Below are 14,436 nucleotides of genomic sequence, written 5' to 3'. Positions count from 1 at the left end.
ATTAACGCGTGGGTGGGAGCGTTTCTTGGCACGGCCGCTGGATCCAGACAGAGCAGGTCACAAGCCGGAAAGGTGCAATAAAAAGGAATTAAAAATAAATAAAACCCTCTTTTTACCGTGTGGCTCTTGCTCATTTGACTTTGGGCTGCTCCTCGCTCTGCGCTCGGGTTTCTTCAGGGCTGGGGCTCCGCCGCTGCTGGCCCCGTTGTGGCTCTTGGCGTAGCCATTGTACACCGTGGTGCAGCTGCCTATATGGCTCTTGTAGATGGAGGAGGGAGGGCTGTTCAGGCGGTTCTGGCGGTCAATCTGCCTGTCCTTGAGCTTTTTGTGCTGTGGTTTGCTGTACTGATCTTCCCTGGTGATGTAGCTGGACATCCCGTATAGTGGTATGATCTCTGAAACGGAACGGGTCACCCGCGTTAACTCGCAACAACAAAAATCACTGAGGGCTTTATCTCTATCAGAAATTCAAATTCCTGGCCATCTCCTAATTTCATCATCATTCTATCTGTTCCTGCAGATTTTTAGAAGAAAACCCTTTTTTGCAATTATTTTGTATTAACTGTGCTCCTTTGATTACAGAATTTTACTTTGGATGAGTGTGTAAAATATCGCTATTAGGGTGATGTTTTTCCCCTGCTTTTAAGTCTTTGTGTTTCAGGGACACAGATTTCAAGCAAAAATCCAGACAGAACTGATCTTTTGGAAAAAAAGAACATAAATTCAGAGCAATTTAGCATTTTCTTCTTCAGGGCCTGACTAGACAGAACAAGGTGAGATGTACTGGTTTCAAATTGCCAGCCTTGGATTACATGCAATTTAATTTCCCAGTATTAACAGACTTTAGAACGGTGTCAGTTGTGCTGCCTAAGGAGAGAAGTGCAACATGAAGTTGAAGCTTTGGGAATTAAAACTATCTAAAAACAGTTTGAGAATTATCATAAATATCATGTACACTCTTCAGATACACTTGATTAAATACAATCCCCACTTCCCCCTCAAAGATGACTCTCTTAACCTAAGGCAGGTTACCTTGCAGGCATCAGGCATTTCCTGATATTTTCTATAATTCAGTCCTTCTTTTTGTGATTCACTTTAAGTTTGAACCTTGAAAATATCACGTCCAAAACAGTTTTTCTTCGTTGGCAAAATAAAAATGCATACTATGGATAGCTATAGCCCCTAAGGATATTAAAGGAGGCTCCATCCATGTAACAAAAGCTAAGTTCTCCACTTCATTGCTACTCTTGGTCCCCCCAGCCCTTAAACCTTGCTGAACACAGGTGTGAAAGGTCAGTCCCAGCTCACCTTGCTCTCCATATATTGTTGGGGGAAGATGATGCTGCGGGAAAAACTGTGGTGGCATGTCCCCAGGTCCAGTGACAGGAGGGTAAAAGGCTGTGTGGGAGTTGTGGATGAAGTGGGGATGGTGTGTCAGGTAGGGGGGCAGGTGATGGGTTGGCGAGATGGCCGAGGGGTAGCTGGGAGGGAAACACTCCGGCGACTGCGGCGTCACCACCACCCTGCGCACGCCCGTGCTGTCTTCTATCACCTGCAGAGAGAGGAGCAGTCAGGCAGCACCTGAGCCAGGTACACCTCTAAACAGCCCTGTTTACAGCTGTCCTCCCACTGGCAATCAGCTGGTCCTCAGGTTTAGCTTCATGAATAAACACAATTCTAAAATTAATATCAGCAGAAATAACCGCGGCGGTGATGTGGCGTTTCCTGCAGACTCAGATATCCACACTAATCACTGGGAGCTGTACTGCTGCTGGTGATAACTGTGTGGGTTAAGGGACAGAATAAACAACCTGCATTTAGGGAGGAAAACAATTGGAAAAGGAACACAAAGCACCAAAATAAGCACACTCATTGGGACTGACCTTACATTCTGCCCATAAAATTTCTACCACAGATTTTGACAGCACCCTGAGAATGGAGTGGGTAACACTTTGGAAAGCAGCTGGCACTGCTGTTGAGGAGAGGCTGTGTGTGTGCACACAGACATGTACTCTGCAGGAGCCTGCTGTGCTGGCCTACATTTGCAAAGGAGCTGCTCTGTTCAGAACAGGTAGCTGCTCAGGATAAATCATAGGGCAGAGGGTTTGTTTCTGTTTCAGAGCTGGTCTATACATCCACACAAATCAGCTCTGGGATTTGCATAACTTGGCCCCTAACACCATAGTCAAAGCATGTAAAAACAGATGTAGGAAGGTGGAAATGTGCTTAGGCTGAAATATGTTTTTCAGGTTATAATTTTTCCAGAGTTATATTCCTGGAGAACAGTCAACCAGCCAAATTTCAATCCAGACTTAGGAACCAAGCTTTTCTTGAAGCTCATTCAAAAAACTTCTGCCATTTCTTAAATTGAAAAATACAACCACGTAAGAACAATTACTATCCCTTTGACTCTGTATGCTGGCATGCACAAGGTAGAAAAGCATGAAGGAAGCAGAATTTAATTTCATACAACAAAACAGGTTGTTGAAAACCCCATTTTCTCTAAAGTGACTGATGGCACACAGATGGAGCAGTATCTGTGATGAATATGTTGTATGAGATAAGTGAACGTGCTGCAAGATGCTGCCACTCCCAGCTGATCAGCAGAGCATCAGCTGGAGTTATCCACCCCCAGCAGCACCAGCAGAAGAGACTCTGCTGTGGATTTCCCACACTCCAGTGGCTCTCATCACATCCCACTGTCTTCAAACCAGAAGAAACAACTGTACCCTGGAGCAGAGGAAAGGCACAGGCACGTGGGTGGCTGTGCCACCTGTGCCACACAGGACCAGCCCTGCCCAGGGCAATGCCCACAGCCCTGAGCAGAACTGCTCCAAAAACCAGCAGCTCCTGCCTCAGGCCACAGCTGAGCAAGGTATCACAGGGGAAAATTCACCTAGGAGTAGTGACCCAACTCCTCCCCCAGGCCATGTGTGCATTTATGCCTCTCAGCTATGGGATGTGACCAGGACACAATTTCTGTGGTGTGGCTTGGCAGGCTTCTACAGAAGATAATTTTCTATAGAAAGTTAATTCATTCACTTGTAACACTTCACATTGCTGAGTAACCAAAATAGCAATTGTCTGGCTTAACGCACTTGATTCTACCCTCAAAATTTACGACTTCCACTAAAAATTTGTCAGCTGCCAGCTTTAAATTTCAAAGACTTTACAGAGTCCTCAAAAGACAGCTGAACCTCAGAGATTTAGACTATCACATCCTTTCAATTGCTGCATTTTTAGGCTTCCCATCTCTGTTACTGGTTCTGCTCCACAGCATCTCTTATCCTGCTGCCAGGTCTCAAACCTGCACTTGTAACCTGGATAAGAGGGAAATCCTTTTCCCTTCAGCACATATTTGAAAAACAGAACTACTTATCTAGGACTATGCACAAAAATGCTGGGTTTAACTCTCAGATTATGCAGGAACTTAATTGAGAGAACAAGCTCCTACATCTTGATGTGAGAGGTTTTCATCATGGCTTTAACTAGTCCAAGCTCTTATCTCTGCATCTAGACCAGCTACATGTGCCTTTTGTGCTCTGGTGAAAGATGGATATATTAAGGAACAGATTTAGACAGAAAGCTTGTACACTGAGCAGCACATAATGTAAACCATATTTAAAATTATTAGGACTCAGCTTCCTGAACTATCAGCTATAAAGCAGGGAGGAAAGCTCAGAATCCTGTCAAAGACCTTTTTGATGAAATTACCCTGCTAGATGAAACTATAAAATATCAACAGGACTGAGAGAAGCCAGGGATGAGGGGAGAGAATAGAAAATTTCAGTTGGGAGGAACTTACAACCACCAACTAGACCAACTCAAAGCATGAGCCAACCTTCCAAATTACTTTAGTCAAAAAGCCAAGGCACTAATCTCTTTTATTTGTTTCCTCCCAGGCCATGAACGCCAATAGCATTCTTGTTCTTCCATGTGCATACATTACAAATGAACACAAAACACAGGGGACCTTGCAAAACCCACTTTATTTCCCAATCCTACAGGGCATTTTCTCTCTAAACTAGGAATTATTGATATACGTGTACATATCTGAAGCTGTATACATACAATCTTTAAATTATTCTGTTCTTAACAAATCAAAATTGGTAATGTGATTTATGTGTTATATGTATTAGATAGCTATAAAGACTGGAGATATCTGAAAAACCTGCAGTGAGAAGATTGTAGTAGTGCCATTCTGGGAAATGAGGTTCAGTTCATCAAAGATAGATAAAATCAGCTTTGATCCATTAATGAAAAAAACATAACTTTGCAGAGAGGTTCTAACTTTGCTATTTTAAGGAGAAATCTGCAGCTCTTTGTATCTGCTTAAAACCCTTTGAAAGATCATAAATTCATCTGGAAACTGATAAACTGTCTCTACTTCAGTGCCAAGAATCAACAAAATCCTAATCCCTATTGAGGTCTCTAGATGCAACTAGAATATTAAAAGTAATTGCTATTACTTATTTTAGCACTTTATATTTAGAGAAAACAAATATCTCTGGTCATTTGGAGCTCAGAGATAAACTTTCATTATTTTGTGGGTTTTTTTTCAAACAGTTAGTAGGTAAATTGTCTTTTGCTGGTATTTTTTGTGCTTGCTGGTGTAAATGGCATGCCACCTCAATAACAATACTATTATAGCATAGTTCTGTGTGGGTTTTTTCTCATATTTTAGGGAGCTTAATTGCTATGTGAGGTAGGTGATGATCTTTCAGGGCAGTCTGGGTTACATTACTCATACACAATAAAACTGCCTCCCCCATTGCTTGCCACATTTTGGGAATGCCATTTTAAATGTTATTTGTTTTCCAGTGAAGATATCACTGTAGTAACTAGAGATAATTCATGCATTCAAAGTACATCACACTGCTCCATGTTTTCTCAGTTTACTCCACTGAAATTTAATATTACACTCTAAGGAAAAAAGCATGTTAACTGTGCACAGGTAAATTGTATCTGTATTTTGTGAGACCCAGTTAAAGAAACAACCACCCTCATTCTGTAACACACCCTTACTGTATGAGTTTATATGGTAATATCCAAGTAATTTCCACTTACTTACAAAAAAAACCACAAAAACAAAACCCCCTTATTTCACTTAAATTTCATGTGCTAGATTCAGCAAGGACATCTGGAGCATGGCCACTGGGTGGACAACAACCAGTACTTCATGAACTTCATAAATAAATTTGAAAATTCATTCATAAATCAATCTGTACCCAAAAACAGTACAGAATGAGCTCATCCACGAGGCACTTGGATGTCAACATTTTATTTATTAATTTCATTTCTTAAAGATGCCAATCCGAGTTCACGCTAGTTGTGGCAAGTTTGCATCACTATCTTTAGAATCCATCAGCATTAAATCAAACACCAAATTAAATCTACACCTTCAATGTGGAAAATAGACAAGATACATATCTAGAATGCTGGCAAGCATGTTGGGATACTTTAAGTCTAGAATTATACAGTTCTTGAGGACCAGTGCCCATGAACTCAATGGATCATCACTTCATGGCTTGCTCCATATGAGATCTGCACAACCTCCCTTGTGTTCAGAACTTTAATGAGGATTATTTTAAAGGTTGCTAGTATTGACTGCAGTCTACAAAAATCCCAGAGCAGCTCTGTGAGCAGTTAGCCACACAAAAACAAGGAGATAGTCACTAAAATCCAATTTTAGAGAACACCTCTCTTAGGGGACAGGAATATACCCAGGACCAAAATCCTGGTTTTCAAGGACAGGATAAATTTTCTACCATTTTAAATGTCATTTAAAGATATTGCTTTTACCAGAAGTTATGCTTTAGTTCTGTCAAATGCCATGTGCTAGGTGCAGGAATACTGAACTGCAGGACCATGGCTCAAATTGAACACTTCAGACCATAGAAAACCCATGGCCAAAGAAGGCTTTTCAACACATGTGCACCTCATGGCCCAACCAGTAAATTTGTTCTTTAATCTTAAAATATCTGTGGCAGAGAGCTCATGTTAACAAACCTGTACATAAAATCAAAAGTGGAGTTTCATGCCAAATTTTCACGCCCAACTACAGAGAAGCAACTTCTCAAATTCAAGTGGAATTGCTCCAGATTTATTTCAGAGAAAGAGTCCTCAGCCAGCAGCATTAAACAAACAAGTTAATGATCCTGCTTTCTGATATTTTCATTTTTCTAGTTCTCCTGATTACTATACTTCAAACTCTCCTTCTCCCAGACATACACTGAAAAGCAGGAGCAACAACCCATGAAGTTGTCCCCAAATTTAACTCCTTAGCCTTGAAATCTCTAATCTCATTTAACAGTTGAAGTCAAAAAAGTTGACATCACACACATTTAATGCAGATTTCTCTGCCATGTCACCTTCTACAACCAACTTCTACAGCAGAGATATTGTCCACCAAGAGCACAGCAAGGAACTTCTCCTCTTGTCTGTATTTAACTAACCCTTAGCCCACAAAGAATTGCAGGACATGAACCCTGATCTGATAGCTCATATCTGCCAAAGGGACACAGAGGTTTAGATAATCCAAAATACTGGCTCTTTGAAGAGCTTTTGGTCTTTTGAGAGCAAAACCATAGCATGAAAGATTTGAACTGGTGGTGTGTGTTTGTTTTCTATTATTTTCCTGGATAATTTCCTGCCCTGGCTAAGCCTCATCATTGGGAACATCTCCTTAATATCAACAAAACCAGCTTCTAGTCACAATTATTAACATGGTCCTTGAAGTCTAGAAACAGAATCTGTGTTTGTGCTGCTTCCAGTGGGGCTGACCTTGCAGGGCTCACATCCTCCTGCCAATTTTTCCTGAGAGGTGATGAAGCACCACGTTAATCCAGGGTTGCAATCATTCAATAACTCATGTAATATTCAGGGCTAACACAGCTCACACAGGCTTGGCATCACAAAATGGAAATAAGATTTCATGCCTTTTTTTAATAGGCACTGTTGATTCTCTGCAGGGGTATTGCTTTCTGCCTGACTCTTAGATGTACACTTTGGGGACAAATCAAACCAAAAATCAAATATATTTTGCCTCATATCCCAGAGTGCATTAATTTGCTTTATGGCCTACATGTTAAATTTGTGTTCTAATTATTTATCATAAAATACTGGGTTTTAACTATGAAGCAATAGACAAAAGCAAGAGCAAATAAGGCAGAGATGTTTATTAGAACAAAGAGCTAATTTCATCACTACAGACTTTCAACTACTATTTAATATGAAGCAGTCTGAAAGGCAAGAGGCTCACTCACCACAGAACAGAGCACACATTCCACTGCAGAAAAGTGCCAAATACAGAATTTCCCCCTAAAACTTTACAATGTATTTCCAGCTTTCTGGAAAAACTGCTTCAGAAGAGGTTTTTGGTTGGATTTTTTTTCTGGTTAAGAAACTGCTTAAAGGCTTCTTTGGTGGAATTATTATGGTGCCCCACAAAGAGCTGTACAGAAGAGCTGGGCTCAGACAGAGATACAGCTGGAAGACTTTCATCCCTCTGGTTTAGAAAGCATTCCAATTATACCCAGCCATTTATCTCAGCACAGAGGTGGAGAGGCATAAACATTTTAATATTAAAAAGGTGTTGAAGTTATTTCAAAGGGAGAATAAATCTTTAGATAAACCTCTGGATGATATGGGCCAGTTTATTACATTAGGTGAGCCCGTGAGGAGCATTAAGCAGCAAATGCTGTCTCAAAACTCCAACCACTCCCCTTGGGATGACTGAGGAGCAGGAGGACCACCCTGCCATCCTGCCCTCTCTGCTAGGCTGGCTAGCAAATTCCCCCTTACTGGAAGTGTGTTTTCACTCTGTTCAGAAGTCAAAATACCACAGAGTGATTGCAGTATTTTGTGGGATTTAAGCATGACGCCATCCACGATTTTTCAGAATTACACAAGCTCACATGTTTCCTGGGGAGGGGAAGAGACTCCAGGACATCATCTATTTTCTGCTTAACAAGATGCCAAACTATATCTATCAAAAGTTCTTAGGCTATTCATCAGGGATATCTGAAATACTCTGTGCACTTTTAAGGAAGCTTTTGGTCTCAATGAAAATGGTGAAATTATTGGATTTATTGTATTGTTCACAGCTGTTATGCCTTATATCAATCCTTTAGGTTTGGGTTTGTTTTTTTTTTCTTACCTCAGAAAGAATCTAAGTTTTGCAGAAGATGGAAGGAACAGACTGGTAATCTGGGGTTATTTACACAGAAGAGCAGTAGCTGTTCAAGAGTTCCAAAACCTAACAGCTTTGCAAAACCTTTTCCATTTTTTCCATAAATAGATAGTTAAATAACATTTGTTCTTGAAAACACACCAAAACCCCCAGTTCTTGGTATGCTGCAGGATTTCTGCTGGGAGGATACCAAGGATCAGCTGCATATTTTATAGCTACAGTGGCTCCTTCTCTCACTTCCAAGGTCTCCTGCCCTTGCTGACTGTCACACAAGGACTTGAGGCTTTACCAACATCAAGGACTTCTCCCCCTCTCACAAACAAGTTGCATTTATAGGCTCAGTCTGTGTGCAGAGCTTTTGCTGGTGCTCAAACCCCAAATCTACCACAAATACCAGGGTGTGAAGCTGCACATCCCTGGTCACTTGTGCAAATGTGGGTGTACTATCAGCAAAGAGCACAAGCATGAAGAAGTGTATTCTCATTTTGGTTAAAACTTCCAAATAAAACTTCAACCAAGTAGACTTCTCTACATGGATCAATGCTTTATCTTTTAAATTTAAATTTTTTGTTATTTTTAATTTTAATAATAAAAATTTAAATCCTTCAAGAAGCATACCTGTGAGATATAACCAGGAGGCACATGAATAGGGGGAATGGATCCATTGGGTGACATCATGGGAACCTCTGCTGGTCCTAATAGAAAGAGAGTAATAAGATATCAGGGGTTTTTTTCAATTAAAAAAATAGCATAATTGCTTAGAAAAGGTTAAAAATAGCTTTATTTTTGAAGCCTGCAATAACAAAATGAGCAGCCCCACTAATTTCTGGTATATGGAAAATGCCTTGTGCCATCATTCTGAGAATAAGATCATTGTTCAATGACTTTACCATATATTCTGCTGAAATAATATTTTCACCATAAAACAGCTAGAACATAGACTTTATATTACCCACTGATCAACTTATACAGCATTAAGCAGTAACACAATATGTCCTTTAGCAGCCCACAATTCCTATATTGAACTCTGTTTAAGTTATTCTTGTCAAAGACATAGGAGCAGGGAACAAAGCAGAAACTGTGCAGCCTGGAATTAGGCAGCTCCCAAGGAAAGCGTCCAATTGTAGCAAAAAAAAAAGTCACATATGTGAAAAACTATCTATCTATTTAAGAATGCACAAAGACCAAATTCATTATCTCAGCTATTCAGACTAACCTTGGAATGTGGTTATACAAGCAAGAAGCTTATGGTTTCCACTCTGAAATCCAGCCCTGAACATGCAAGTTCCATTTTGAGGCACTGAGTACAAGTACAACAAAGTGAGTGCCATAACCACTGTGCTTCTGGAAATGGAGCCTCACAGCTAAAAGAGAGTGTCTAGATAAAATGGAAATAGTTCTCTCAACTGCTCATTGATTCACCCATTAACTTCAGGAACATCACATGGAGCAGTCAGTAAAACAAACCCCCCAAACATCAGACAGATGTTTGCCATCAGAGTTTACTGCTTGGAAAAGAAAAAATAATTTCATTCCTTCCTTATTACATATTAAAATCTGACACTGAACTGTTAATTAGCCCATTTGCCCCCACTGTCAAACTCTTGAGAGGAGCCCAGCAGGACTCTGCTCCTTGTCACTGCAAACTGAATTTCAGCTTTGACTGACAACACAAAAGGTAAGTCCATCACCTTCTCTGAATGGAGAAGCCATCCAACATCTCCAAACCATATCACATTCTAGGGAAGGAAGCTGAACACTAAAACATATGAAGCACTTCAGGCACAGATGGGATGCAATGGCCTGTAGGAGTGACTGCTCCTAAAATTTAGACTAATCTAATGAAATCTCCAACAACAAACTGAGTCACAGTCTGTTGTCTGATATCAGCAAAACCAGTCCACATTAAATTAGCAGTCATTCCCTATCCATCTGCATTTTTATACTCCTGCTGCTTCTGGTACAATCAGCAGAACTTCTCACCTCCCCAAATCCAAGTCACATGCAGGAACCCATCTGAGATATTTTTACCTCCTCTTATCTTGGATTGTTTTCTCTATCCAGTTATTTAGTCTAACCAGCCCCTACAGCTTTTACTACTCACATCTAGATTTCAAATATAGTAAACCATCATCAAGTGTAAAAGACAAATGAGAACTCTAATGCTTAAATTTAAATATTTTGGATCTGGTTTTGTTGGACTTCATACTTTCCTACACTTAACTATGTGGGGAACTTTACCTACACTACAGGCCCAGTAAGGGGAGAAAGTTATTACTTATTATTCAGCTCATATGGATTTCTCTCTTACCCTATGGCCCTCATAACAATGCTTGTCTCCCCAGACAGCCAACAATTTTAGTGTCAATGGAAAAAATTCAGCCTGACCAGTAAGTGATTATTGGGAAGGAGATGCCATCTAAATGGCTTTATTTACATCCATCAAAAATATGAAGTGACAATTGGTTCAGAACAGAAATATTGTTTGAATAAATGTGTTTTCCCAATCAAAAACAAAATATCTGCAAACTTCTTCTGAGTTTATTTCTCTCTGAATCCACTTTGGTCTGTAGACACTGCCAAGTTTTGCTCCACAGTAAGTTGGACAGTACATAAAAGGTAAAGCTGATATTGTGAACATGCAATGATGCTGCTTTCAGGATTTAATCCACACTGGATCATCAAGAACTGTTCAGTTTTTCAGGACAGAAAAATGTGCTTGAAAATAGACAAAAGGAATAGTTAACAGTTATGCAACATATTCCTTGTCAGTGATTTCTCAAACTCAAGAAACTGCAAGAAAAACTGCTGACATAAATTTAAAAATCCCAAGTTCACCATTCAAATAGACAATAACTTAAATATTGCATGTAAATGTTGCTCAGTAGAATGAAGCTTTATGCATAACCTGTTTCAGCCCCTCACCAAAAAAACAGCTATTCTGACTTGGAAATAAACTTAAAAATGGAGTTTCTATGTAGAGAGCAGACATATACAACAAATAAGCAGCACTTTTCTGGCATGCCTCATATGTGTCCCTCCAAACCTTGTGCCAACTGCTCATATGGAGTAGTGATCTACTAGCAGGAAGAAATCAAACTCCCACACTGATACTGTTGACTGTCACACTTCCACTCCAATAAAAAAAAAAAGTAATATTGTGTTTTATCATCAGAACGTGCACGGTGCAAGATGAGCCTTAACCTTGCCTCTGACCCACAAACTGTTAAAGTCATTTGGATAACAAGTTTTAAAAGACTGACAGGCTGGTGATTTGCAGCTAGATTTCGTTTCCAGTGCTTTGATTTCAGGGTTAGCCAAATGACTTTAGCACACATTAGTGCATTCCTCTCATCAATGGTATCAAAACAACTTCAAGTGGTAGTAAAATAAAGACCCCACCTCCACAGCTCAACAAGTCCCAACAATTATTAAAGACTCTTCTTGTTATCCAACTATTCCCTAATTAACACTAAAACAAAACCATACCTTTTCTTTGGCTTGAGTTTTGCTTGTTTGGTTTTGGGTTTGGTTTTTTTTTTAGTATTTTTTATTGTTTCAAATAGTTTTGACCTGTTAAAAAGCAGAAATTTAGAGGAGGATGTTCCTCAGCTGCTTGTATTCATAGGATGGATGTAAGTAACACACACTCTTGGGAATCACAACTTTGCAAGTTTTAATTGAAGCTCGTGGTTCAATACAAAGTTTATTTTAAATGAGAAAACGTCCATCCATTCTATCAGAGATGCTGACACTGAAGTGAGCTCCCTGGAGTACTCTGCAAACCTGTTAACAAATGCAGATTATCTGCTGAGTTCCTAATGAAACAGAGCCAGCAGTGCTTGGCCACCTCTGCTGACAAAGCCAGTGGCCAAATTCCACACTGAGCTCCTTTCCTGGGAATACATCTCTGGCTCCTGGAGGGCTGCCCTGGCCAAAATGCAGGTGCAAGGAAATTGAAAGAAGAGGAAAAGCAGGAGCCATCAGGCTGGAGGGACCAATGTCCACCTGGCCAGGCAGGGGACAGACCCCACTTGTCTCCAGCTGGCAGAGCAGAGTTTTCCTACTTCTTACATGTTAATATTTAACAGAATAAAATTTTGAATAAGTAAAAGAAGCAACTTGGTCTCATATAGTGTCAGAACTAATTAACACCTTGACACTCCAGTCTGAGCCTTTCCTCTTCCCAAACACCTATTCCCTTGTGCTGCTCTGACACCCCTCTGATGCCATCAGAGCTGATTATTTTAACCATTTCAGCAAGGTTCTACAAATCTATTGCCTTTTTAAGGAACACCTTCAAGCTCAGTCTAACAAAAAAGACAACAATCATTCTATTCCTTCTTGTGCCATGTTTTATTGGGTGATTGTACTGCTCATCAAAACAGGGCTCCCTTCTACCTCTGTCTCCCACTAGTCCTGGCAAGAGGATGTTCCTGTCAGAGACTGACAGTTCTTCTGGTCATCTTTATTCCTTCTGGACTAATGTCACAATGTACTTGAGAAACTTCTGTCCCAAGATTTTCAAGGCTAATTATAGCCTGGGGTTGCAACCCATGACACTTTCAAAATTCTTGTACAAAATCAGTTTAGGAACAAGTATGCTTTTTTTTCCTTGTTCCTTAGTGACCTTTAATGCATGCATTAAAGATCATTTTAATCAGTTTTCTTTCCTTAAACTACAGAAGCCAGAATCTGGCGTTTCAGTTCCTCCAGCTACAGCAACACTTCTTTCCTATTTCTTTCCTTCCATGTAACATTATAGGGTAAAGAAGTCATTTTACCACACCATTTTCATGACTGCTTGGAGAACATTGCTTTTTATTTATTATGTTCCCTGTAGAATATTTTTCACATCCAGCTCTAGCACATGGGCATATGTTTTACACAAAGTTTCTAGTTTTGCAATTACCAAACTCTACCAGGCTTTGTTATTAAGTTCTCATTCTCAGAGCAATTACTGGAAATTTCCTGAAGTCCAGGAATTTCTCAGCCCTGTTTCCAGCAAACACATACCAATTTACCATTTCACACCACAATATGAAATTTAGTGATTTTGCATTTGAGTGTTAAGACTCCTGTACATTTCAATTACAAGAACCTACAGAAATAGCTAAGTAAAAAATTAAATCCAGGGAGGTAAATGCATTAAGTTTTATAAAGCTTAACAGTTAAAATTAACCCATGAAAAATTATTCTGCCTCTCCCCGATCCGAAACAAAACTGGTATCACATATTTCACATGTGGCTCTTCTCAGAAGTAAATCTATGGAGCAAGAGGTGTGACAGAATGAAAAGGAGAGATAATTAAAGGGCAAATTGGTCTGCTTTGCTAAAACAAATGACCCAGGGCTTGCTGACCTTGGCTGGGACCCAAGGGTTTGCATTTTCACATGGATGAGCAGCTGTTCCGGAACAATTTCCTCAATGAAACAAGCACAAACAGGCTCCCTGTCAGGCACACGTGTCTTCTCCCTCCACTTGGTTATTCTCAAAGCAGCTTACGGACTAAACAAGGTGATGACAAGGAAAATATAAAAAAAAAAAACAATCCTGGATCCTTCCATTCATCTTCTTCCCTCTGCAGCAGAGCTGTGGTGAGCATTTTCCCCATCCTTTGGGCCACAGCCTAGAACTCCTTGTTAGCACAAGCAAACGTGAGCACTTTGCAAAAATCTTTTTAAAACAGGATGTAAAGAGCTTTCACATACCAGCATCACCACAGTTTTGAACTGCACTATCCTGACAAGAGCTTACTTGGCCACTAACTCAACTCTGCTCATGTACAAGGCAGAATCAGCTCCCTATTCAAGTTCCTAGGACACAGGGTCTTACATCTGCTGCTGATCAAGATCTAAATACTTTGTCCTTAGATCAGTGTGAATCTGTAGATTAAAGCAGCTCCACATTAGAGAGAAAAGGAATAGCTCTAAGAATGTTAAGTGCTTGAATGGTTGACAGGTTTAAAAAATACCTTTGGAGAAGGTATTCTCTTTTCTGAAATGGCAGAAAAAAGTCCCACTCATGCTGCATTCAACCTGCCAATGGCAGGGTAGTGAAAGGTGCTTAAATAATGTTCCCTGTGCTTTGATAAATGCTAAGAAATGTGTCCAGCACTTGGCAATCACCATGGCACCAACTCATGCCTGAGATAGGCAGCAGGCAGAGTTTTATCCAGCTTATCCCTATAGATCTAACAATATTTTTAAGACTGCCTGATCTACAGACCAAGATGTGAATAAAAG

At 40.1% G+C, this 14,436-nt stretch overlaps 1 protein-coding gene across 1 annotated transcript in view; it reads right to left on the bottom strand.

Moving 5' to 3' along the window:
- The window catches only part of FNDC3B (fibronectin type III domain containing 3B), a 180,136-nt gene that overhangs the window by 80,919 nt on the left and 84,781 nt on the right, over window positions 1-14,436 (bottom strand). The window contains exons 4-6 of the mRNA XM_056498953.1: window positions 8,810-8,886; window positions 1,309-1,552; window positions 117-395 (exon numbers count right to left, since the gene is read on the bottom strand). Of these exons, the coding sequence (XP_056354928.1) occupies window positions 117-395; window positions 1,309-1,552; window positions 8,810-8,886 (600 nt within the window). The remainder of the gene's footprint in view (window positions 1-116; window positions 396-1,308; window positions 1,553-8,809; window positions 8,887-14,436) is intronic.

The sequence above is a fragment of the Oenanthe melanoleuca genome, chromosome 9, assembly GCF_029582105.1.
Source record: "Oenanthe melanoleuca isolate GR-GAL-2019-014 chromosome 9, OMel1.0, whole genome shotgun sequence".
Taxonomy (NCBI): Eukaryota; Metazoa; Chordata; class Aves; order Passeriformes; family Muscicapidae; genus Oenanthe; species Oenanthe melanoleuca.
Note: the sequence above shows the minus strand (reverse complement) of the source record. Positions and strands in the feature narration are given on the sequence as shown.